The sequence below is a fragment of the Paramormyrops kingsleyae genome, chromosome 1 (genome assembly GCF_048594095.1).
Source record: "Paramormyrops kingsleyae isolate MSU_618 chromosome 1, PKINGS_0.4, whole genome shotgun sequence".
Taxonomy (NCBI): domain Eukaryota; kingdom Metazoa; phylum Chordata; class Actinopteri; order Osteoglossiformes; family Mormyridae; genus Paramormyrops; species Paramormyrops kingsleyae.
Genome location: NC_132797.1, coordinates 4,877,319 through 4,902,908, shown reverse-complemented (window position 1 = coordinate 4,902,908; position 25,590 = coordinate 4,877,319). Strand labels below are relative to the sequence as shown.

Genomic DNA, 25,590 nt, shown 5'->3' with positions numbered 1-25,590 from the left:
GTATTTTCGTTATTTTCCAGTGTAGTTCCAATATTTAGAAACCTTGGTGATAAAATTCACTGAGAGCAGGGTTCTCCAACTCCGGTCCTGGAGGGCTACTATGCAGTAGGTTTTCTATCCTTCCTGGCTTCTGATGAGCCACACCTGTTCTCAGGTAAATACCAGGAGCAGGTGTGGCTCATCAGAAGACAAGTGGGACAGAAAACCTACTGGATAGTAGCTCTCCAGGACCGGAGTTGGAGACCCCTGCACTAGAACATTTATATTCTGTTATAGGGAAAAATATCTTGCAAGCTTTGCAAGTTTAATTATCGTTCCTTTTCAAGATTAATTAGTTTAAAATTTACCACCCTACTTTTGTATGAGCTCTGCATGCACTTTCCTAGTCAATCATAAACATTTTTATATTTGCTGTTTAAATGACTCATAGACGTGTTTGTGAGAAATAGATTTTTTAAAACTTTTTAACCACTATGGTTTTCTTGCACTGGCCCCGGTTTTAATCCCCCAGATTGACATAATCTACACGAGCATGTATGAGCATCAGCACCACTATTGCAGTGACAACATACGTAAATGCATGCATGCACAAGGCATGCAGCATGCGGCGGCCCTTAGGGCAGCTCCATCCAGCAAGGCAGGCAGGAGGCAGGGAGTAAGCTCTATAAGGAGGTGCAGTCACCACCTGAGGTTTGTCAGGAGGACAGTGCTGCAGTTAGATGCTTACTGCCTTGCTGAAAGTCACTCAGTCCACAGGATACCTTTTCCAGAACATCTCTGTGGACTTTGATGCAGAAATTTAATGAAAGTTCTTTGTTGGAGTACATGAGGACTGAGTGAGTATTATCTCCCAATGCCATAAGATATGATGAGGAAGCCAAACTTTAGGTCATTGACGGCCTCATCTCTAATACAACCAAAATATGCTGTTTTGGAAATTTGCTCTTCAAATGTGAGTTGATCATTCGTCCCCTGATGATGTCACGAGTTTACAAGTTGAAGCCTGATCGTGTTTTTCCTGACTGGCTTCCTGTCTAGTTGGAGAGTGTTGACACCCACCGTGTGTATGTGTGCGTGCATGTGCGCGTGCCCCTGTGCGTGTGTCTGTCTGTCTGTGTGCCCTGTGTGTCCGTGTGTGTGTCCGTGTGCCTCTTCCTCTCCAGGCTCCCCAAAGCACTGGTCCGCCTCCCCTGCCCACAGCCCAGACACCAGAGGATCTCCAGGGCCTTTGCTGCTGGACCTGTGTGAGAGCAGCCTGCCAGGTCAGCCGGCATGCATGTCAGAGACCACAGCCTAAATCCCGCCGCCATGTCGCCTCACAGGCTTCTCGCTGTCTCTCCCAGGTCAGCAAATCCCTCGCCTGCCCAGTCCAGCTCCACGGGGTCACCAGTGGCCACCTGCAGGCCACCGCACTGAAGCTGCTACCTGCCTTTGTGTCTGACGACCTGCTCTGCCCCTGTGGTAACCTCTCATGCCCCCTTGTGGCGAGGCTGTGTGAGCCACCTTTTTCTTTCTGGAACCAGAAGTAGATGGTGGTGTTTTATTTTAAATGTTAAGGGGGGTTTGGTGAACCAGCTGGAACCAGTCCTGGCCCCTTGCCGCTGACCTGGGTGCACTTGGCTCACTACCACGCCCGCCTTGCCAACCTACACCACACCGCTGCCCACCCAGGTACAGATGTGCTCTCACACATTGGCCTGTTCCTTGGGAGCTGCGCATGGTGAACTTGAGGGAGTATCTGTTACATAATTGTGTTTCACAGTGACGTCGGAGTATTTGGAGGACCTATGTTCAATAGCCATGGACACCAGTCTGGCCCTGAAACTGGCCCAGCTGCACAGTTTCTTAAGTATATTCTTACTGTCCTACAGGGGGCAGTGTTGTGCCCCCGAAGCCCCCACAGCCCTTCTAATGTCCAGTGCTGCCCATGTGAGTATATTCTCCCAGGGGCCCCCAGCAGGATCTCTGTGTCGTGTCCTTTGACTGCTGAGTCATTTAATCCAGCACTTCTGAACCCCGTCATCCTCACCTTCCTGTCCCTGTCCTCCCTGTCCCTATCTTCGACCCTGGCCCTGTTACCGTCCCTATCCCTATGTCTATACCTGGTCATGTGCTTGGCCCTCTCCCTATCCCCGTCTGTTTCCCGTTTCCGGCCCTGGTCTTGTCCCTGTCTCTGTCCCCATCCCTGTCCCTATTCCTGGCCCTGGTCCTATCTCGGTCTCTGTCCCCATCCCTGTCCCTATTCCCGGCCCTATCCCTGTTTCCCGTTTCCGGCCCTGGTCCTGTCCCCGTCTCTGTCCCCATCCCTGTCCCTATTCCCGGCCCTCTCCCTGTTTCCTGTTTCCGGCCCTGGTCCTGTCTCCGTCCCTGTCCCCATCCCTGTCCCTATTCCCGGCCCTCTCCCTGTTTCCTGTTTCCGGCCCTGGTCCTGTCTCCGTCCCTGTCCCCATCCCTGTCCCTATTCCCGGCCCTCTCCCTGTTTCCTGTTTCCGGCCCTGGTCCTGTCTCCGTCCCTGTCCCCATCCCTGTCCCTATTCCCGGCCCTCTCCCTGTTTCCTGTTTCTGGCCCTGGTCCTGTCCCCGTCTCTGTCCCCATCCCTGTCCCTATTCCCGGCCCTCTCCCTGTTTCCTGTTTCCGGCCCTGGTCCTGTCCACGTCTCAGGCTAAGCCACAGTTGGCTCCCCTAGAGGACGTTGCCCTGGGGCCCGTGCAGCTACCCTGCTGGGCTGGTGCTGAGGACAAGCAGCTCTGTATGCAGTGGGTCCAACCAGCACTAGATTGGTCTCTGCAGAACCAGAACTTGGTAATTTCCATGCAGGGAATGAGAAAACCCTGTTTTTTTGTGTAAACATTGTACTGGGCTCTCACAGACATTCGTATCCCTGAGTCCTGCGCTCTTTCTCCAGACTCTGCTCATCTTTGCCTTCAGCATGGCCCCAATCTCTGCCCCAGCTCCAGCAGCCAGTGTTGTGTCAGGGCTGCGATGTGGCCAGTTACGTGTCTGCCAAGATGGGTGAGGGCCACAAGTCACCCAGAATGCCATGCCTCTCCATCTGTGTCTCTTTGTCTGTGTCTCTCTCCCTCTCTCCTTCTATGCCTCTCCGGCCATGCCTCTCTCTCCTTCCGTGCCTCTCCGTCCATACCTCTCTCTCCTTCCATGCCTCTCTCTCCTTCCATGCCTCTCCGTCCATACCTCTCTCTCCTTCCATGCCTCTCTCTCCTTCCATGCCTCTCTCTCCTTCCGTGCCTCTCCTTCCATGCCTCTCTCTCCTTCCGTGCCTCTCCGTCCATACCTCTCTCTCCTTCCATGCCTCTCTCTCCTTCCATGCCTCTCTCTGCTTCCGTGCCTCTCCTTCCATGCCTCTCTCTCCTTCCGTGCCTCTCCTTCCATGCCTCTCTCTCCTTCCGTGCCTCTCCTTCCATGCCTCTCTCTCCTTCCGTGCCTCTCCGTCCATGCCTCTCTCTCCTTCCGTGCCTCTCTCTCCTTCCATGCCTCTCTGTCCATACCTCTCTCTCCTTCCGTGCCTCTCCGTCCATGCCTCTCTCTCCTTCTGTGCCTCTCTCTCCTTCCGTGCCTCTCTCTCCTTCCGTGCCTCTCTCTCCTTCCATGCCTCTCTCTCCTTCCGTGCCTCTCTGTCCATACCTCTCTCTCCTTCCGTGCCTCTCCGTCCATGCCTCTCTCTCCTTCCGTGCCTCTCTGTCCATACCTCTCTCTCCTTCCGTGCCTCTCCGTCCATGCCTCTCTCTCCTTCCGTGCCTCTCTGTCCATACCTCTCTCTCCTTCCGTGCCTCTCCGTCCATGCCTCTCTCTCCTTCCGTGCCTTTCTGTCCATACCTCTCTCTCCTTCCGTGCCTCTCTGTCCATACCTCTCTCTCCTTCCATGCCTCTCTCTCCTTCCGTGCCTCTCTGTCCATACCTCTCTCTCCTTCCATGCCTCTCCGTCCATGCCTCTCTCTCCTTCCGTGCCTCTCTGTCCATACCTCTCTCTCCTTCCGTGCCTCTCCGTCCATGCCTCTCTCTCCTTCCATGCCTCTCTCTCCTTCCATGCCTCTCTCTCCTTCCGTGCCTCTCTGTCCATGCCTCTCTCTCCTTCCGTGCCTCTCTGTCCATGCCTCTCTCTCCTTCCGTGCCTCTCCGATCATGTCTGACTCTTCATCCGTGCCTCTTCACCTGTGTCTGTCTCTTTATTTGTCTCTTCATCCGTGCCTCTCTCTCCATCTGTGTCTATCTCTCTGTCCATGTCTCTCTGTTCGTGCCCGCCTCTTGTGGCAGTGTGCCTGTCTGCTGTTGTGTGCTCTCTCCTGCACTCTTGAGGCTAACCCTGCGCTCCTTACTCCGCCTTTCGCTTGTTTTGGATGTGTCCCTCGTGTCCTTCTGACTGTCCCCTGCCTCTCACCCTAAAGCCCTCCACACTGCTTCCCCTTTACCAGGCTGGAGGCCATACACACCCGGCTTCGCTCCCTCTGTGCCACGGTGAACATGTCCCCCTCCGCACCCCTCAGCAGCCTGGTAACCCCTACCCCAAAGCTAGAGAGGGAGCATAAGGCCAGGACCCAGGACAAGAGGGCAGCCCCGGATTCCCACATGTTGGTAAGCAGTCATAATGTAGGATTCCCTGCTGCTGCCACTGCATAAAATATAGAAATAACTCATGAGAGCACCAGAACAACCTTCTAAGTCATATTAATAAGAGCTGCAGTGAGGCTCCAATACCGCGGCTTTACAATGTCAGTATCAGTGCATCTGATTTATGAAGTGCAGGATGTCAGGCAGAGTGTGATCTCTGTGGTTAGGAGCTGCAAGAGGAGATCACAGGCTGCCTTCTTCAGATCCAATCCCTGCTGAAGCCCAGCTCAGATCCGGCTGTCATCACAGTGGTGGGTGCCATGCGTTTCCCATAATCCACTGCTCAACTCGAAGCCGCAAATGCACTGGGAAAAGCACAGTTATATGCTCATTTTAAAATAATATGCATATATTTAAAAACACTTCGAGCCTGTGACTGGTTTGACAGGCATTAGTACTCAAAGCATAAATTTAAATGTTTTAAATGAATGCTCCCTCATGTATATCAAAACCAGGGGAAGGACGGATGGCTGTACATCTGCTTGAACATTGCTTGAACTGTTTCTATTCCCCGGATTTATCCCTGATCATCCTACCGCCTTGTCCCAGGTCCCATTCGAACCCAGTCGGCAGAGCCTTGGAGACCTGGAACGCTGCTTCAACCCCAGAGGGGGTGCTGTGGTGTCATCAGAGGTGGCATCATGGCTGGCCTCCCTTCTGCTCTGAGCTGTTTAATGTAATGTCTTGTTTAGTACTGTAGGGATGCAAGAGTGAGCTGTAGTCCATTGCCTGAATTATTAGTGCTGACATGACAGTAAGAGCAGAGGTGGAAATTTCAGGTCCAGAAAATAAAAATGCAGACCAGCCACAGAGTACACAACTGAATGGTTAAAACAAAATGTTGGCCTAGATTTTTACTTTCTGGATCTGAAATTTCCACCTCTGAGTAAGAGGAAGGTTATTGGTTAGTGATAATGTGCCGTCCCGTAAGTGGCCAGAAAAATGCTGAGTGACGAGCAGAACAACCCCCCGCTGTGCCAGACTGTAGGCATAATGCCACATCCCGGCTTGCGGTTCCTGGGAATTCCCTAGCAAGCTGGCTCCAGCAGCCGCCCCCCCCGATCTGTTACTTAGACAAGACTGAACCACAGATGGTGTGTCTGGGGGGATGCTGAAATTTCATCTCTAATAAAACCAGTTTGATTAGCATCTAATGAAGCATTGTGATTAGGAAAGCCATTGATGAGGGTTCTGTCCTTCCTACCTTTCCTTTCAGACTTGCTTTGGCTATATAAGCACATAACCATAAACTGATGTGATCCCACACTCACTGATAATAACCTCACACATTGCTGCTAGGCATCGATCAGAACATTGGAACTGGTGCATCTGATCAAAGCACTGAACACTGTTCACCAATCCCCATTGTCTTAAAAAAGTTAGAAAGTTTGCCTATATTCACAGATATACTGCTTATCAAGAACATTGTCTGGGCACCAGGATTACATTACAAACATTACACAGGAGTGCATTTTTGTAATTTAGATCTGTACTGACAACACTATGTATTGGATTTCTGCCCTGCACAACAACAAAGATCAATTTTTGCTCACATTAAGACAGCTATAGGATTACATTTATAAATGAGTCAGATGAATTATTGATTTTGAACAAAAACGACTTGACTTGCATATCTATGGTCTTCTGCATCCGTCTTTGAAAAACCACAGATATTTGGATCAGTGGTAGATAAGAAAATATCCCAGTGATCTTTATTTGTCTGTATTATTCTGTTCACATATATTTCACACTGGACATATTTCAAGTTTTATCACAGGCTTTGCTACTGAATGGTCATCTTTTCACGTGAATCTCGTGCTTTATGTAAGCCATCTGATTATTGTGTTTCATTGTATTTCCATCATGAAAAAGCAATATTGTCGTAACGGATTTGATCATTATCAATCAGAGCGTGAATAAACAACAAAGAAATGGCGCCACCAAGTGGTGACTTCAGTGGACAAACTGCAGATGGTGCGAACAAACGACCTCAATAAGCACCAAAATGGCACATTAAAAACGTATCAAGGAGTTGTGTGCTTTGGGGAAGCGCACAAGATTACTAACACAGCAGTCATTCTCAAGAGAACCTACGCCATAATAGTTTAGACATTGACGGAGGAACCTGTGGTTAAATTTATTGTGTTTAATAGATTTACTATTTGCATGTGACCGTCTTGTTTGAGAGATCCGGATGCATGGTGGTTTAAGTGACCTGGAGGTTACAGGATTTCGCTCTAGGAGAGTGCGGTGCAAAAATCCTGCTTTACAATCGAATGAACCTGTGAATTGCTCTGGAGAAAAAAAGTATGATTACAGTTTAATGCAAATAATTATCTTATGTGTCTCTGTTTTATTATTATACTCCACCAAACTACTGCTTAAAGTTGTCAGAAAATGTTGTGTCTGCTTATCTAAGTAGATACAGGGCTGCCAACTGTCACGCATATGGCGTGACACTCACGCTTTCTGACTCTGACACAAGAAATCTTACGGCATTATTAACCTAAAATTAGCTACATCAAAAGCGTTGGGGTAATTAACAAGGTGATAAAATGTAAATGCGCGTGCATGTGTGCAGACTTGTCTCGAGCTGAAAATTTCGCGTCAGCCAGCTGACCGAAGTTGACAAACCTGCAGATAGTGTAACAGCAGAAGGGTCGTTTTTCAATTTGTTACATGGTTCAGTCATCATTTGACATTTGTTGGTTATATCCAATTCTTCGCTCAACTTAGCTAAAACTAGTAATATTCCAAATTATTTGTTATTAAAAAGGTAGCCAGCGATGTAGTGAACATAACTTCTTAAGCATTGTTTCTGTGACACTAAAATGAAATGAAGTGCAGTTGCTTTCAGTGCGCGCGGGTCCGAGCCGGATATTCCCGCCAATTAACGAGGGCTGAAGGCTCGCGCTCCGCGCCTCACTGACAGCTGCGCGTGCCCAGGAGTCCATGCAAGTGTGCGGCTGCTCGCGCACGCACGCGCTCCCGAGTGAGGCTGGAGAGAGAAGACCGGGCGCCGCTTGGGGAAGGAGGACGACGATATGAGCTCCCGCAAAGGTAACAAACTCCTATTGTCACGCGTGTTGCCGCCTGCCCAGAAACTCTTTACTTTAGGGGACTGCCATGGGCATGTGAAGCTCGTGTTGTTGCATTTTATCTTCGGGAAAGCAGTGCTCCGATCGGAGGCTAACAGGCTAACTGATGCATTCTCTCTCTATCTGGCCCTCGTTCTGCTGTCGGACTTGCTCCGTGTATCATAATCTTATCAGTGATGGCCATTCAGGCACGAAAGAGGAGGCCGAAGGGGAAAAAAGACAAGGCAGCCCAACAGCGAAGGTAAGCGGGGCGGGGGTCCGGACGGACTGCGGCTGTCACGGTGTTTTGTTTCCGTGCTTATTCCTGAAAAAAAGATTTCGCTGAGGACATGGTCACTGTCCTGTCAGAGCCGCTCTGGAGATAAATGTAAATTTAAGTGGATATGTATGAATAAAAGTGAGCTCTGGTTGGCTGCTCTAAGGTTCTGTTTGACCATCACACCCTGGTCTTCAGGATGGCCGAAATGTGCCGAGTTGGAAGTTGCTATTGGCAACGTCCCGCAACCCGGACGTGCTGCCTGTTGTGCTGATGTAACGCGTGTGTGTCTATCTGATTGTGTTTGCATGTGTACGTCTGTGGATGTCTCATTCTCTATGATTTGTTCGTATATTTCTGTGTGTATTAATGTTTGTGCCTGTCGGTATTTGTGTGTTTGTACATTACGTTTTGATAACCAAATGTCCCCACAATGTGATAAAAACCTGTCATAACGTTGTGGGGACCATTTTTTGGCCTCTATAGGGGGAAATTCAATTTTATAAAAATCTGTGATTGTAATAAAAAACTAAAATGTCAAAAGACTAGTATTCAGCTTGGTTACTTATGGTTTTGGTTACTTAAGTTAGGGCTGGGTAGGTCCTGACAAAGACATGAATACAAGTATGTGTGTGTGTGTGGATTATGTTTATATTATATTGTAGGGACCAAATGGCCCCCACAATGTGATAAAAACCTATTATTTTTCAGGTCCCCACAAAGATCTGAGAATTCAGTCAAATAACTAAAAATGCCAAAAGATATGTTTTTTGTTTGATTACTTATGGTTATGGTTAAGGTTAGGGCTGGGTAGGGGTTAAGGTCGTCATATTGGGATTAGCGTTCTTTTTTATTTTCTTTTAGAGTTTTGCGTGCCAATACAAATTAAGGACTGGGTGATCGTCAGAGGCAGTGTCTGTCTCTCTTAAAGTCTAAAGAAGAGTACTGCTGTCTGGGGCTGGGCCTATACAGTGTCTGTTAGGGGAGGGGTTTTCCCTATCATAGCAGGCTTATGTGACAAGTCTGCTAGCATGATGACTGTATTGCTAGACCAAGAGATGGGTGGGTGGGCTTTGAAAAGTTGCCTGTTCAAACTGAATTGGTGAACTGCAGCAGATGCATGTGTGTTTGGGGCGTAAACAGCTCTACCGGGTTGCATTGCTCAGTATTTCAGTTAAGGGGTGTAACAATTGAGTGCTTTGGCTACACGTCACACCGTCTTCCTGTAGCTGATGTTCAGACAATTGATGTTCTGTGGAGAACAGATCGTATTCCATCACAGGATAATTTTGGCCTGATGTCATATAAAAGCCAGTAAGAGTAATTTTAATGACACAAAGGCACTTCCTTCAGTGAGGCTTATAGTAGCATGTTGGTCATGGAATATAGTGAAATGATCTTTGTTGCCTAAGAATTGGCTGTCATGGTATTCTGTTCCAGCACTTGTACTTCACTGGAATAAGTGTTGCCCAATGTCATATACTGGAAAAAAAGAGATCTTCTGGCATATGTCCCAGAAAACAAATTGTTTAGACAGACATCAGTAGTGTGACAATGGAAGTTGATGCTTTACCTATCACTCATCAATAACTCATGGTTATTTTTTCAGCAGAAAACGACTTGTTTTAACCAGGGTACATTAATAGGTCTGACTTTCTTTTTTGTGCACATATATGCAATGGAAGGGTGTAGTTGGTGCCCTAATTAAATTGCATAGACCTGTTGGCTTCTGTCCTCACCTCTTCTGGTCATAGAACAGTGTCAATCCATGTCCTTTTAATTTAATTAAATATCATATGTCATAAAGTCTTCCCTCGCTCACTTGCTCTCCGAATGATGGATTGCCTCTGTATTGGATTGACCCAGACTCAGGCTCCTAATTTATATAGAGACACACAGGCTGGATGGGTCTCTGAGGAGACTCTCCTTGGGACATGAATGAAATGCAGCAAGCACAGTAGTGATGGGCTATATGCAGGTGGCTGGGAGACGGCCCTGAGTAGTGATGGGCTATATGCAGGTGGCTAGGAGACGGCCCTGAGTAGTGATGGGCTATATGCAGGTGGCTGGGAGACGGCCCCGAGTAGTGATGGGCTATATGCAGGTGGCTAGGAGACGGCCCTGAGTAGTGATGGGCTATATGCAGGTGGCTGGGAGACGGCCCTGAGTAGTGATGGGCTATATGCAGGTGGCTGGGAGACGGCCCTGAGTAGTGATGGGCTATATGCAGGTGGCTGGGAGACGGCTCTGAGTAGTGATGGGCTATATGCAGGTGGCTAGGAGACAGCCCTGAAGCTGGGCAATGCCAGCGGTAGATCTGTATTTGTGTGACAGGACCACGTTTTGCAAATACTTTGAAAACATATTTTGAAACTACGTTGTGAGAGTATTTATGGCTAAACAGCTTCACATTTTTATTCTCCACTTAGTGAAATACAGCCATGTGAACTATAGGAAATCTTAGTTTATTTTCCCAGTACACAGAAGAAAGGTGGGGCATATTGCATACTTATAAAGGGGAATGTAATAAATTCTGGCATAACATGAACCGAAAAAAGTCCATCTGGGATGATCTTATGGCCAAGGTTTGTGAACTCGTACGTCAGTGATGTGTCCTAGAATCGAAGGGAGTCACATTGTATGGGACAGCACACTTCAAAAGACAAGAGATCAAATGAGGTGGGGAACAATGGAGCTCTTTCAGCATTCCCCATCAGTGGGTGGGGACAGGGAGGGGGGGGGGGGCTCCATTTGCAGAGACTGGCCTGGGTTGTGTTGGGGTATGACACAGACCAAAGGAGTGTTGTCCTCTGTAGACCCTTGTTTGTATGTGTTGGTTATATCATATGTGTTCATTTGCAGCTGCTTTAGAAGAACCATCATTTGATCAAGCTGAAACCTGAAGCATGTGAAACAGTGGCGTTCTTGGAGTGGAACTGTCGTGACTGCTTGAGTTTAATTCCACATTTGTGATGCTTGTGTCTATAGCGTATGTTTGTGTGATACCCATGTCCTTCATTGCATCATATTGATGATAGTGATGCTGTTGGCTTACCTGAATTAAGGCTACTCACTGTTGTTTGGCCTTTGTGCCATAGAAACTGCTGATTAGAATCAACCATTGTTTGGGGTGGCCAAGGGGTGACACATTAGACAGTAGAGCTCTATTGATGCCCTCCAGTAATATTTTAAAAGTCTATTTGGTCTGGTTTGTTTGATGATGAAACTGCCCTGACAAGGGGTATCCTGTGCAGTGCGTCCTCTCCTTCAGGTGGCTCCAGCTTCGCGTGGGCGTGTGATGATTTTAACCATCTTACTTATTTAAGGATCCTCACCTATCTTATGAAGAAACATCCATATATTTGGCACAGTCCCGCTCGGCTGTCTCTTTGTGTATTTAAGTTGCACCTTAACTGCCCTGTGACTCGATACAAAACCTGTATTTTCATTCGTCTGTGTTTATTTTGACCTCTGCACCCTTTCACTTGCGATTCGTCAGATGAACCCAACCGACAGGTAGACTTTCCCGTTTGCCTCTGTGTGGGGGGGGCATGCATGTTTGTGTATGTTTGGTTCTGATGGTTCTCCTGTGCACATCCCCACCCTGCATGCTGCCAGTGCTCAGCTCAGACAGTAGGATGGGGGTGGAGGGGAGGAGCATTTACTAACCCCCTGGGATTTCTCTTCAGCCGCCTCTCATCGGCATGTTCTATCTGTATCACTGCACTCTGTCTCTGGCAGGACTGTTAGCCCCTCTGTAATTTGAAGCCCTCTTCTCGTGGCCCGTATTGATTTTTTAATTATTTAATTTAGAGGGAGGCTGTTTAGCTCCGTTCTGGCATTAGAGTTGCTTCTTATTCTAGGGTGTTGCCTTGTTGTGGTAACATGCATTGTAAGTCAGCTTTTGTGTAAACATTCCTTCAGTTTTTCCACATAATATATTTCCAGGAATGCTGCTTCTGTCTGTTAACACTGTTGCTTGGGGAGAGACAAAAAAAGATGGCAGGATGGGGACAGTCCCAGTAGGGTGACTGCAGGCCCTGCATTTAGATAGGCCAGGGATGATATGTGGACAAATTGCTCCATTCTTTTTCAGTAGGGACAGTGACATGGGTTTGTTTACACAGACTGACAGTGATGGAGACTCACTCCTGATGGCATGTGGTAAACCTCAGCCAATGTACGCAAAAGGGTTTTTGTTAGCCCATGTTGATGTCATATGCTATGTTCCAAGGGGTGGAGAGGTTAAAAGTTTTATATAGATCATGATTAAGCATTATATTTTGTTTTTCCTTACCTATAAAAGCAATTGAAAAGACTAAATGGGTGTCACTTTACAATAAGGCTACCCTTATAAAGAGATTATGAATGGGTTATAAGCAGGTTATTAATTAGGTTGTAACACTTTGTAAATCCTTACTGGGCAATTATAAACCAGTTATACCAGTTTTCTTATTAATGAGTTACTACCATTTGTAAGTGGCAAAGGGAACCTTATTGTAATGTGGTACCAATAAATGTTGCTGAAATACATTAGTAGTTAGTGTCTCCTGTTAACAACAGCATGATTTCTTGCCCAAGTCATTCAAGAAATTACTTTTAAATCACAGTTAAATATATTATAATGCAATGCATTGAATACGTATTGTGTGTGTGTGTGTGTGTGTATATATAGCTTTAATGTCTAAGGGCATTTTTCATTAATAAAGATTTTGTCTTTAGCTGTTTATTAAAGTGTTTTGATGTTATTCTGTATTATACACCCATTTCATAGGGTGATGGAAAACTTAAATTATATCTTGTATTCTGTAATGTCTGTATTCTGCTTTCAGTATAAAGGGAGTTGGTTGAGGGTGTGAGACTTAATTTATGGTAACATATGTAGATAACTAATTGACAGTCGCTGGTAGATAAAACTAGTTAAAATAGTTTCATGAGTGTTGAGTTTAGCTTTCCTACCGCAGTAATTTTCTGGACCCTTTGTCATCTATTATCCGTTACAGATGCTGAAGGAGTTAGTTAAGTTTTGTACTGCTAAAATGAGCATTGTGGACTTAATGAATCTGTATCAGAACAGCACACATAGACACCATCCAATGCAAATGTGTGATATGCCTGTAAATTTCTAAATACAGTAAATACAGTGTGTGTCTCGGTAGGTTAGAACACTGTGCCCGTGACAGGAAGGTCGCCAGTTCATCCCCAGTGGTCGCCATTGTGATGTCACAGTTGGGCCCTTGAGCAGGGCCATTAACCCTAATTGCTCCAGGGACTGGATGACCCTGCTTTCTCAAATGTACGTCACTTTGGTGAAAAGTGTCTGCTAAATTAACAAGCTCCAGATAGCTCTATCTTAACAAGCTATGCAATTTTATCCACTGTTTCACTTATATAGCAGTCCTTATTTGCAATAGTAAATGGTGCTTTTTGTGTGAGATATCTGCTGCCTTGAAGCAGTTAAAAAAAAAAACCGAAATGAAACTCTCTTAATTACGTCAGTCATTCTTTTAAGAAGGTTCAGACTGCAGCTAAATCAACAAAGTAGAACTGAGCTCTCTATTCTGAGAGTGAGAAGTACTTCCCTAAGTCTCTGTGATGCCAAAACAGGGCACTGATACAGTTATAGTGTTTTCTTTATATCGGTTAAAAAACGTCATGACAATAATTAAACAATAACTTATTTGAAGTCTGTGTTCCGGCCATACCTTTATCACGGTCTCTCTTGTTCTTTCTTGCTTTCTTTGTCTATCTGACTTTTGTCTAACGCATATATTTGTCTTTCCATGTCCTCCCAGATCTGAGAAGCACAGCTCAGTCTTCTGGTCAGTGTCCCATAGCTGTAAATAATCCAGTCTTCATTAATATTTGCCCTCCCAGAATCCCCACGCTGCCTCGTATGACATGATGGCCAGACTGAGAAAGTACTGAGCTTTATTTAAAAGTAGAAAGACACCACTACATTGCCCCTTGTCTCCCTGGCATGGACTTTAACTGGATGTGCATTGGTGTGATATTCAAAAAAGTGAACTCAAAATGCAGCCAATATCAGGCACTGGATATATTTTCCGGTGTTCCTATCAAGTAGCACAAGGTGCGAATGCCAAGGGGAAACTCACAGTTAGTCTAAAATAAATGCATCTAGATGTAAGGCCCAGATTCAAATGGCTTTATTGTGTTTGAAATTAAGGAAGGGGCAATGTTCCTGCAGTTTATTGAAGTGTTGTTTAATGGAGCTGACTTTCACACATCAGCTTTCGGTTGTGTGAGTTGGCATGTCTGGACAGGTTTTTATCTCTGCTTTTTTTTGTAAAGCCCTGCATATGACCAGCAAAACCAACATTTTCAGGAAAAATTACTCATTATTTTATACTACTTCTGCCTCATAAATTTACCCAACCTTTCTTGAAGTGTAGTATCTCTCTCGAATAAGAATATATTTGTTGGTGCTCATCTCTGTACAGTTTTTGTAGCCAAACACGACGACACAATTGGGGTATGAGCAAGTAAAAATAAATGCCATCTCTTTCTTCTCCTCCCATTTGCTAGTCAACCTGCATTATTTGTTATGGCAGAATACTGTATACAAAAAAAGATATGAAAAGCATATGAGAAGTAGATCAGTCTGCCTCTCTTTCAGCTACCTACAGCTCTTTCATTTTTCTAACCCTATCTAACCACACAAAACCCCATCTGTGGTCTTTCTATGTTCCACTCATGCTTTTTAATTTAATTTAATTTTTTTAATATAAAAAATGTAACAATAAAAAAAACCTGAAAATAGTGAAGGCTAGTAAACACCATCTGGGTTTCTGCTTAGTGGAACAAGAAGCTTTGTGTAGAGTGTCAGTTGAACACTCATGCCTTTTCAGTGCTGATTAGATGCATGTGGCCTGGTTTGACCCAGTCAGGGTTGGGTTAGTGTGCCGTAACGCCTTCACACCGACCTCCGCCTGCACGTCTTTGTGTGTATTTCTGTACCCCCTGTGGCTTATGGCAAGCAGCTGAACAACTGTGACACTGACACGCGCGCACACACACTCACACTAATGGGATCAGATTTTTGGTTAGTTTCCTGTCCTATCAATCTCATAATTCTGTGTGGGTGTGGACATGGTGGCTGGAAGGGATGAGTGCAGGGATAGATTTATGTATTAACGTTGTTGCTGTGTGTGGGTGTGTCTGTGTTTACATGTGTATAGGTATATCTGCATCTTTGTGTTTGTGTTCGGCCGAGTGCGCGCACATTATTCATTCAGAGCTTTGTGATTTATGATGCAAAGCCTTAAACACACTGGAATGTTCCCATAGTATCGGGCAAGCCGCACACCTGCCTCTTTGAGCGACAGTTAAGGAGTTTCCTTTTCCATTACATCACTTCCTGCAACAGGCTAACACTGAGTTGATTCATATCTGCAGCTTCACTTTTCAGAGGGAAAATGCTGTGGAATGAATGAAGCTGGAATGATCTGCAGGGCCTCCGTCCCTGCTTGTGTTCTTGTGCATGGCGGTTGTCTTGCTCCTCTATAAAGTGAGTTAATCCTGCTGGCTGTCTGTGAAGTGGAGGGATGATTCATGTGTACTGATCCTAATCCTGCTGCCAACATGCTGCTGCTGCTCTCAAGATGAACACTGTACCTATGCTATACCACTCTGTAGGTGCGCTGCTCTGACTCTCACTCGCAGCCCTTGTTTTGTGCTGTACACACCATTTTATTTTCTGTGTAAAATCATTTCTGTCTGGAGGTTTATGACTTTCTGATACTTATGTCATTCCCGTTAATTGTATACGGGTATTTAGATTTGGACCGGGTGAGGCCCAGTACCACACAGCTTCAGACTGACCTGGGAGAAACTGTTTTTACATATTTATTCTTGCCACCTGGTGGCAGCAGACACATAGACAGAAGTATGTCACATTCTTACATGTTGTTATAGTGGCTTAATGTAAAGCATCGACCGTTATGGGGGTTAGGTTTAGGGTTAGGGCTAGGGTTAGGTTTAGGGTTAGGTTTCATCAGGACGGCACCAGAGAGAGGTGTGCTTTTTGCAGGCCTGAGGGGCCACACCACTGGGAGCCTGGTTTAGACACTTCGTCCTAAGCATGAGTTGGCTGGCATGAGTCACACACTTGCAGGTGATACTAGTGTAAGCTAGTTCCTTAATGTTGAAGGTGCCCACATTTGTAGGGAATATGGCTGTTATTTTCTGAGTTTAAAAATGGATTTGGTTTGCCAAGCAGAGGGTACTTCTTGTTTTGAAAAGGTGTATTGTAAATGCTGCGTTTCGTGTGCAGTTCCCTAGGCAGACAAAAGAGGGCGCAGTGTCACTGAAGTGTGCTATGTGTGCTGTGGAAGTGATGAGGCAAAGTAATGGGCCATCGTCTGCGTGTGTCTGCGTGTGTCTGCGTGCATCTTTGTGCATGCGTGTGAGCACACTCGCAAATGTGTGCTTGGAATACGCTCTTTCCCTTTTGGCAACTCGATCCATTCACTGTGGTAATGTAATATATGACGTGGTAACACCATGCCCTTAATTGTGAGAAAGAGACATAGATGGCCTTTTCTTTAATCATTAATTTTTCTTATTCATTTTCTTACTCTGCTGGTTCTTAGCTTTCCTGTAGGCTCTCCCTTTTCATCTGCCTCCAGCCCCACCTCTGCCTGCTTTCCTGACTCCCTGCTGCATCATCAGCACTGCCATGTTCTCGCCCTCCCTCCCTCGTTCTCATTCCCCGCTGTTACAGGGTGTCGTCGCTTTGCTGAAGTGCTCCACTGTGCCGCTCTCTCTCACCCCGCATCACTCGCTCTGCCTCGGTCAGTCTGTTTGTTTTTTCGGAGCTGAGCTCATCTGTGGAACAACTTTTTTCTTTTTTTTGCTGCCAAAGAGAGTCCAGTGGGGAATCCAGATGCTGGACTGACCCCCCTCACCTAACGCACACACGCACACACACACGGCCACGCATACACACAGCCACGCACACACACGGCCACGCATACACACGGACATCTATGGTATCCAGCTGGATGTGTCATACAGCTTCTGTGTTTCTACATCTGTCTCAGCGCACAGCCAGGTACAGAGTCGCTTACTGGGGAATTTTGAGGGGGGGGGGGTGACTTTAGGCTATTCTCTCATTACAGGCTGGTTTTGCAATGATGTGACTGATCATTTCATCTCAGCCAGTGGTTGCTGCACAAGCTGGTGCACTTTTGGCATCCTACTCCGTTCATCAGTCCACTCCGCTTCCATCGCTCACTATCCAGCGTCTAGCTGGGGTACATGGGTGTCACTTCGCATGTGCCTTTTTTCCGCACTGGTCCATTCGTCACCACGGGCAGCTTCCCAACTCTGGAAGCGATACTTTTCCCAAGATACGTGGGCTAGGTGAGCCGACGCTCGTCTGTCTCGCTGGTCTCCAGCAGGAAAATGTCCAGGTTATGCTCCATAAGTGAGAGACTGATTCTGTCTAGGGACATTTTACAGGAATGCACAGTGGAGTAACGCCTCAAGGAATAAATCAGCAAGGTTCGTTCACATCGTAACTATAACTTTCCAAATTGTGGTCCTGGGGGCTGGAAGCTACGGGCACAAGGCAGGGAATAACTCAGGCACCATATCTGTTTTTTTGAGTATAGAGAACCAAAACAACCCGCTGGTCTTGTAATGGGGAGTGTGCTTTGTCTTTCATCTAAGTGAAACTCTTGTTCCTCAAGACAACTTGTGCTGTTGAGGCAGCTGCAGCGATGGGCTGGGAAATTCTCTAGTTGCTGATCAAATTATGTGTTTGTTTCTGTTTCTGAGGCCTTGCAACTTCTTGTCTAACATGCTGTGAGCCTTAGGTTTTTGTGTGAAGGTTCTTGTGGGCGTCAAAGGAGAAAAAGGTTTTGTCGTCTGAAATATCCGCAGGATCGAGGGATGCGTAATTAGAAATAAAACAAAAATCCACTTTAGGGTGATCCAGCAGTTACAGAAAAAGTATAAGCATCAGAGATGGTGGAATGTTCAGGCTCTTGACTCAGGGTAATTGACCAATAAGGAGGTAGGTTTTCCAGTGTGCACCCTATTGTTATGGCCTTCAATGGAGAACTGACAGGCTTGTGTGTGGAAAGGCTGGACAAAGAATACAGCGTAACAGTGTGCATAATATTTGCTCTAGGTCAGCGAATTTCAGTTTGGGTCACAGCAAACTGATAATAATAATGAGGTAGAGTTGAAAATGTAAGCATTTTAAAACCAGCAAGCTCCTACGCTGATCCACGATCAGATTTCCCAGACCCAGTCCTAAAATGAACCTATATAAATGGGTCTTGGGTCTGCAACTGCTTAGCGCAAAACTACTGAACACTCAACCAATCCAAGAGGCCAAACTACAGATACTTAATTTAAAATTCACTGGCACATCCAATCAGATTTGTGCAGTAGATATCGATTGGTGTAAATTGAGTTCATTGCGCGCTTGATCATAATGTTAATATAAACCTATACTTGATATAGGGTAATGACTGAGTTATTGATATAGGGTCATGATGGTAAAAATTGGGTCAAGGTGCAGAAAGGTTGAGAACCAGACCAGAATTGTCAGCAGGTGACATGGCAATCAAAGGGCAGGATCAATCTTGATATACCTTTCAGGTGTCTTCTTAATTGGATAACCCTAGCAGACTTACAGAAGTGATTCTCAAATAAAACATACTGTTGTCTAATGTAGAGGCTCATGGACAACAAAAGGTTGGAAACACCTAATCCAATCTAATCCAAAGGCCTCTGTGCTGGGGGCCTCGAGAGCCAGATACAGATGTACAGTATGACTGAGAGGCCTCTGTCTAATCTGAGCCTATACTATTTCACTGTTCAACGAGCGCAAAATTTGCTGTAAAATACACGCTTTTTACAGTTTCTGTCCTGTCCCTAAAACACCTTCAAATGGTGTCTCACATGCTGAAACTCTAATTTGCCCTCATCTGCCAGTTTATTAGACACACCTGCCTGTTAACACACACAGTCTGTTTCTCCCCAACAGCAGATCATTTAGCTGTAACTCAATACCTACAGTATACAGACAGGATCAACAGTCAGTGTGCGGCTAACCATCAGAATGGCTAAAATGCCTGATCTAAGCAATTCTAATGTGGTGTGATTGTGGTGCCAGACATGGTTCTTTCAGCATCTAAGAAATTTCCTGGGATATTCAGACACTACATTGTCTAAAGTTTACAGAGAATGGTGAGATAAATGTCCCTCAGGGCATGGAAAATATCCACTCAGGTACAGTTCTTTGTCTAAACCATCTTTTTAATGAGAGTGGGCAGAGAAGTATGGCTGGACTCGTTAGCTTTGCTCTTCCTGCTAAGTTTATCAGCTCAGTACAACAGTGGTGTGCAGAAAGGCTTCTCTGAAAGCATAACTTGTCTACCCCTGAAGTGGTTCTTGAGCCAAAAATGGATCCTACCCAGTACAAGCAAGGTGTACGTAATAATTGTCTTTAAGTGTATAATTTGTATGAATACTAGTTATTTTTAATTGGAATGAAGATTTTAAGATTAAGAACAATAATTTGTAACCTAAAGGTTGCCAATTCATATTCCTAGAGGGAATGTGATGTATAAATTGTTGTTGTTGTTTTCATCAGTAGTAAGAACATAAGAACATAAGAAATTTACAAACGAGAGGAGGCCATTCGGCCCATCAAGCTCGTTTGGGGAGAACTTAGCTAATATCTCAGAGTTGTTAAAATCTTATCTAGCTCTGATTTAAAGGAACCCATGGTTTTAGCTTCCACTACAATAGCAGGAAGACTATTCCATACTCTGACTACACGCTGTGTAAAGAAGTGCTTCCTCAAATTTGTTTTAAAATGTTCTCCCGCTAATTTCCACTTATGGCCACGAGTTCTAGTATTTAGACTAATATTGAAATAGTCATTTGGCTGAACAGCATCCAGACCCGTTAGAATCTTATAGACCTGAATCATATCCCCCCTTAGTCTCCTTTGCTCAAGGCTGAACAGATTCAGTTCCGCTAACCTCTCCTCGTAAGACATTCCTCTAAGACCAGGAATCATTCTCGTAGCTCTTCGTTGCACCTTTTCTAAGGCAGCAATGTCCTTCTTGAGGTATGGTGACCAAACCTGCACACAGTATTCTAGGTGGGGTCTTACCAAGGAATTATATAAGTGTAACATCACCTCCCTTGACTTAAACTCCACACATCTAGAGATATAACCCAACATTCTGTTCGCCTTTTTTATTGCTTCCCCACATTGGCGAGAGTGGGACATGGAAGCATCAACATACATACCGAGATCTTTCTCGTAATCAGCTACCTTTATTTCAGTGGAACCCATAAAATATCTGTACTGTATATTTCTGCTCCCTGCATGGATTACCTTACATTTATCTGTGTTAAATTTCATCTGCCAAGTATCAGCCCATTCGCTAATTAAATCCAGATCCCGTTGAAGCCTCTCTGCTGCTTGATTAGTATCTGCTACCCCGCCCACCTTAGTGTCGTCTGCAAATTTAACCAGTTTACTGTATGTATTCGTGTCAATATCATTAATGTAAATTAGGAACAATAGTGGTCCTAAAATTGAACCCTGCGGTACCCCACTATAAACGGAGGCCCACTGTGACATAGTGCCTCTAATAACTACTCGCTGCTTCCTATCAGTTAGCCAGTTTTTGATCCAAGCTGCCACAGTTCCTAAAATTCCTGCAGCTTTAAGCTTTAACAAGAGCCGTTTGTGGGGGACAACATCAAAGGCTTTCTGGAAATCTAAGTAAATCACATCATAGGCCTTTTTGTGATCAATTTCACTTGTAGCTTCCTCAAAGAACTCAAGCAGATTCGTTAAGCAGGATCTACCTCTCCTAAATCCATGTTGGCTATCCTTTATAATGTTATTTGCATCTAGGTAATCTACCATTTTCACTTGAATTATAGCTTCCATTATTTTTCCAGTAATGCTAGTTAAACTGATTGGCCTATAGTTTGCTGGATTACTTCTATCCCCTTTTTTGAATATGGGTGTTATATTAGCATGCTTCCAATCTGATGGTACCACACCCGCAGATAACGATTTCTGGAATATTAAAGTCAAAGGTTGGCTAATAATATCCCTCATCTCTTTCAAGACTAAAGGTAAGATGCCATCAGGCCCCTGCGATTTATTTATTTTGAGTTTAGCTAGGCTTAGTATCACATCAACCTCAGTTATACATATATTGGTCATAGACGATGCTGTATTCGTATTAATTGGTGGTAAATTACTTGTGTTCTCTATTGTGAACACCCTTGAAAAATAATCATTAAACTCGTTTACCATATCAATTTCGTTATCAATTATAAGGCCCTTACTATCCTGCAAATTAGTGATTTCAGCTTTTAGTGCTCTCTTAGAGTTAAAATATTGGAAGAAACCTTTACTGTCATGCTTAGCCTCCAATGCAATTTTTCTTTCTACATCCCTCTTTGATAGCCTAATGTCATTTTTTAACTCTGCCTGTAGACTTAGATACTCCTGCTTGATTTTGAAATCATTAGTTATTTTCCAGTTGTGGAACAGAGCCCTTTTCCTCCTGACTTTATTCTTAATTTCCTTAGTAAACCACCTTGGTTGTCGTTTCCTAGATTTAGTTTTGCTGGAAACAGGTATGAAGTCCTCTTGCACTTGCAACAATGTGCTTTTGAAAAATTCCCATGCCTCTTCAACTGTTTTGCTATTTAACTCTGTCCAGTTTACAGTTTCTAATTTCCGTCTCATACCATTAAAGTTAGCCTTCCTAACATTGTATACTTTTAATTTAGACTTTGCTCTTCGGACACTAAAATTAACCTCGAATTTAACCATGTTATGATCACTACCGTACAATGGGTCTAAAACCTCTAATTTTCCAATCCTATCCTGGTTATTACAAAAAACGAGATCAAGAAGGGCTTCTCCCCTGGTAGGAGTATTAACAAACTGAGTAAAAAAACAATCCTGTACTAATTCCACCATCTCAAGTTCATTTACAGAAGAGCCAGAGACTGTGTCCCACTGTATCCCAGGTAAATTAAAATCACCCATAACCACCACATCATTTTTATTACTCATAATCCTGATATCATCATATAATATTCTGCTTTCCTCTACAGCTACATTAGGTGCCCTATAACAAACCCCGACAATTAGGCCATTTGAATCTTTAGCATCAAGTTTGATCCATACAGCTTCTGAATTTTTATTTTTATCAGTGAGTTCCCTTGCCTGCAAGTTTTCTTTTACGTATACTGCAACACCACCTCCCTTCTTGCCTATCCGATCTCTACGGAACAACGTATAACCATCCATATTATATTCATCACCATCATTGTCACTCATCCATGTTTCAGTTATTCCTATAATGTCGTAATTGTCTGAAGAAATTAAAGCCTCTAAGTCATTAATTTTGTTTCTAATACTCCTAGCATTCAAATACAGACCACTAATGGTAGGCCTTTTACATTGTCTACTTTTAATATTTATTTGGGCTTTCCGTCTCTCCCCACATAAATTCATAACTGACCTCCCTGCCCCCCCAGTCCCTAGTTTAAACATTCCTCAACTATTCTGCACATACGCCTCCCCAATACACTGGTTCCCCTATGGTTCAGATGCAACCCGTCCGGCTTGAACAGGTCCCACCTGTTCCAGAAGGTCTTCCAGTGCCCCATAAACCTGAACCCCTCTTTCCTACACCACCATTTTAGCCACGCATTTAATCCCCTTATCTCAGCTAATTTTGCCTGACTTGCACGTGGCACGGGAAGTATTCCAGAGAATACCACCGTGGATGTTCTGCTTCTAAGCTTATCCGCGACTTCTATAAATTTATCTTGCAGAACAGCCCTTCTGCCCTTTCCTATGTCATTGGTGCCAACATGCACCACGACCACTGGATCCACCCCGGCTGGGGCCAAAAGCCTGTCCACTCGATCTGGAAGGTCCCCTACCTGGGCACCAGGCAGGCAAGACACCGTACGGGACCCTCTATCACGGGTGCACACATAACTATCTACACCTCTTATAATTGAATCCCCTACTACCACAACCTCCCTCCTACTGGGGTTAGGTGGCTCCTTGGTGCCCAAGGGCCCACCTGCCTCCCCAGTCTCTTCCGGCTCTAAAGCTGGAAGCACCTGAAAGCGGTTAGAAACCGTTACTTCAGGTGATGCCGCCTCTGTGAACTGTGTACGCCCTTTTCTACGTCTACGACCTACGTTCACCCAGCTCTCTCGACCTACCTGTTCATCATTCTCCCCCCTCCCCGCTTGTGACGTACACATAGTCTCCCTAGAAGGCGTATTAACTCTCTCCTTTAACTCATTGCTATGCTGGATGAGAGCCAGTCGCTCCTCTAGGTCACGAACCTGGACCATGAGTGAGTCAACTAACCCACATCGCTCGCAGACGAAGTCCGACTGGACGCAAGCATCCAGAAGGGCAAACATCTTACTAGTAGTAGTAATGCATGTATAATGAACTGTGTAATTATTTTAAATCCTGCAAATTCAGAATAAAAGAATTAAAGCCAGTGTGTTTCATGGACTCACTGCTTTAGTAGAACATCATTTGGGCTTTTCAGCAAAGTGGCCCGATCAGTAAATCACTCCCACCTGCATAAGCCAGATGTGGCTTTTGTTTTTCCAGTGATTACTATAATAAATCCACTGAGTCATGGAGTGAGACGCTGCAGACCCTCCCTGCTCCTTCACGATGCGATGATCGGACATCCCTAGCTCAAAATCTGCAGCTCACTCAAGTGAAGCCCATGAAATCCTAACGTACCCTATCTGGTTATTCTGCTGTTCTATGTGTGCAGAGTGAGTAGCCATTCAGAATGGCTGATAAAGGGGTTGGGGAGCCTGTATCCACAGATGCAGAGTACTGTTTAGGAGCTTGTTTACTTCCACATGTTCTAGACACATAGACTAGGACTCAAACACAGGTGCTGAAAGAAGTTAACTGGTCCTGGAATGGACAGGCCGTGCTCCTCTGCTGTGGCTTCTGCCAGCTTTCATGTGGGACCGAAACTCACACATCTGTGGTCATTATGCAGAGTGATAGGGTCTGAGTGCTGGACAGGAAAGGAGCCCTGAAATTATGACAGAGTCATACATTCCCCCCCAAACCCAGTGTGGTACACAGTCTCAAGCTAATGGAGGAAACAGAAGAATGCGTTTAGCTCCAGGGTGAGTCTCCTTCATTATTTACTAAGTGCAGCCTTCTCACCTGGGAACCTGTCACGTCTCAAGTGGAGATGATGTTTGATTAATGTTACATTGCCTTTCTTCCTGTTAATCTCTTGTGGTCCATGAAATGCTCTCTGTATCTCTCTCTTGTGGAGTCTCACTGACAGCATGCGTATCCAGGCCATCTGTAGGTCAGCACTGTGATCCGCTGTTTGTTGGTCCTCTTTGCTTTGTTCCCTTCCTATGGCCAAAGTGCGGCTCTGCTTGTTTTTTTCTTGTTCCCTCTTCACAAAAGGCAGCCACACTCACACAGAGCATCATTGCTTATTCATCACCACAGATGCTTCGCTGAGCATTAATGGGGTATCATGTACCTGGGCCTCGCCCCACCGCCTTCACCCTGAGACCAGGTGATGAATGAAATGAAATGAATGAAAAGATATGACATAGGGGATAGTGATGGTCTGAATGAAATGAAAGATTGAAGGTGGGATATGGAGTTGGTGTAACTACGCTCTCTGTATCCACTAATGAGGCCCCACTCATGTGTCTGTGTTCTGTAATGCTGCCCCCCAGTGGTCTGTATACGGCATGGTTTATAGTAAACCTTTCTTGCTCTAACACCATTGTGTAGCTGGCAGTTGCTGGTACCAAGTTCCCATCACAGAGAGTTATGCAGAGTGTCAGAGCTGGGTGGGCAGAGAGAGCAGACACATGGGGCAGTACTGAGTGGCAGGGGAGGGGAGTCTGGGGAGCTTTGTGGGCTCAGAGGCAGGGATGCTGGCTGGAGAGACCACAATTTGTCATGTGCCTGTGTCATTTGGACTATACCACCTGCTCCACTGTAAAGGAGGGTTCCTGGACTTGAAGTCTTCGTTATTCATTTTTGTATCAAATGTTGCTGTTCTGTTGTTGTGTAACCATGACGTGTTGTGGGTTAGAGGAAGTAATCTGATGTGTCAAGCACTATAAAGCGAGCCGATGCAGAATTGTGTGACTGTGAAATTACTGACTTTTGTTCCCCCAGTATGTTCTGGTTTCCTAGAACCCTGTCAGCTTAGTGCATCCAAAATCCCACACACGTGCCTTGTGCTGCTCTGGACACGCACATGCATTCATACTCACATTCAGCAGGAAACACTGTGTCAGCATTTAGTTGCTGTGTTGACACTTTTAATTAGAGGGACTCTTCCCTGGTGACGGATGTTGGATGTGGAGCCGAAGTGGCTCCGCAGGGCCCTTTCCGGGCTGTGTTTTCACCAGCACACTGCCTACCTGTTCCCACCATGAGCCGTCGAGAACACACACTGCGTAAAGAGCAGTTCTGCAGCTCTGAGACAGGCAACCCACTTCCATGTGGGAAAATGGAATCCAGTCATGCTTTGACTGTAAACTGT

At 45.2% G+C, this 25,590-nt stretch overlaps 2 protein-coding genes across 5 annotated transcripts in view; both read left to right on the top strand.

Moving 5' to 3' along the window:
• The window catches only part of cfap54 (cilia and flagella associated 54), a 29,927-nt gene extending 24,151 nt beyond the window's left edge, over window positions 1–5,776 (top strand). For all 3 annotated transcript variants that reach the window (XM_072698682.1, XM_072698655.1, XM_072698704.1), the window contains 9 exons: window positions 1,164–1,262; window positions 1,344–1,461; window positions 1,558–1,671; window positions 1,763–1,929; window positions 2,663–2,803; window positions 2,907–3,013; window positions 4,432–4,591; window positions 4,795–4,878; window positions 5,177–5,776. In XM_072698682.1, coding sequence (XP_072554783.1) covers window positions 1,164–1,262; window positions 1,344–1,461; window positions 1,558–1,671; window positions 1,763–1,929; window positions 2,663–2,803; window positions 2,907–3,013; window positions 4,432–4,591; window positions 4,795–4,878; window positions 5,177–5,293 — 1,107 coding nt within the window. In that variant the 3' untranslated portion in view covers window positions 5,294–5,776. The remainder of the gene's footprint in view (window positions 1–1,163; window positions 1,263–1,343; window positions 1,462–1,557; window positions 1,672–1,762; window positions 1,930–2,662; window positions 2,804–2,906; window positions 3,014–4,431; window positions 4,592–4,794; window positions 4,879–5,176) is intronic.
• A 1,801-nt stretch (window positions 5,777–7,577) lies between these two features.
• LOC111833271 (SRSF protein kinase 2-like) overlaps window positions 7,578–25,590 on the top strand; it is a 43,866-nt gene continuing 25,853 nt past the window's right edge. For both annotated transcript variants that reach the window (XM_023791375.2, XM_072698827.1), the window contains exons 1-2: window positions 7,578–7,687; window positions 7,900–7,966. In XM_023791375.2, the coding sequence (XP_023647143.1) occupies window positions 7,672–7,687; window positions 7,900–7,966 (83 nt within the window). In that variant the 5' untranslated portion in view covers window positions 7,578–7,671. The remainder of the gene's footprint in view (window positions 7,688–7,899; window positions 7,967–25,590) is intronic.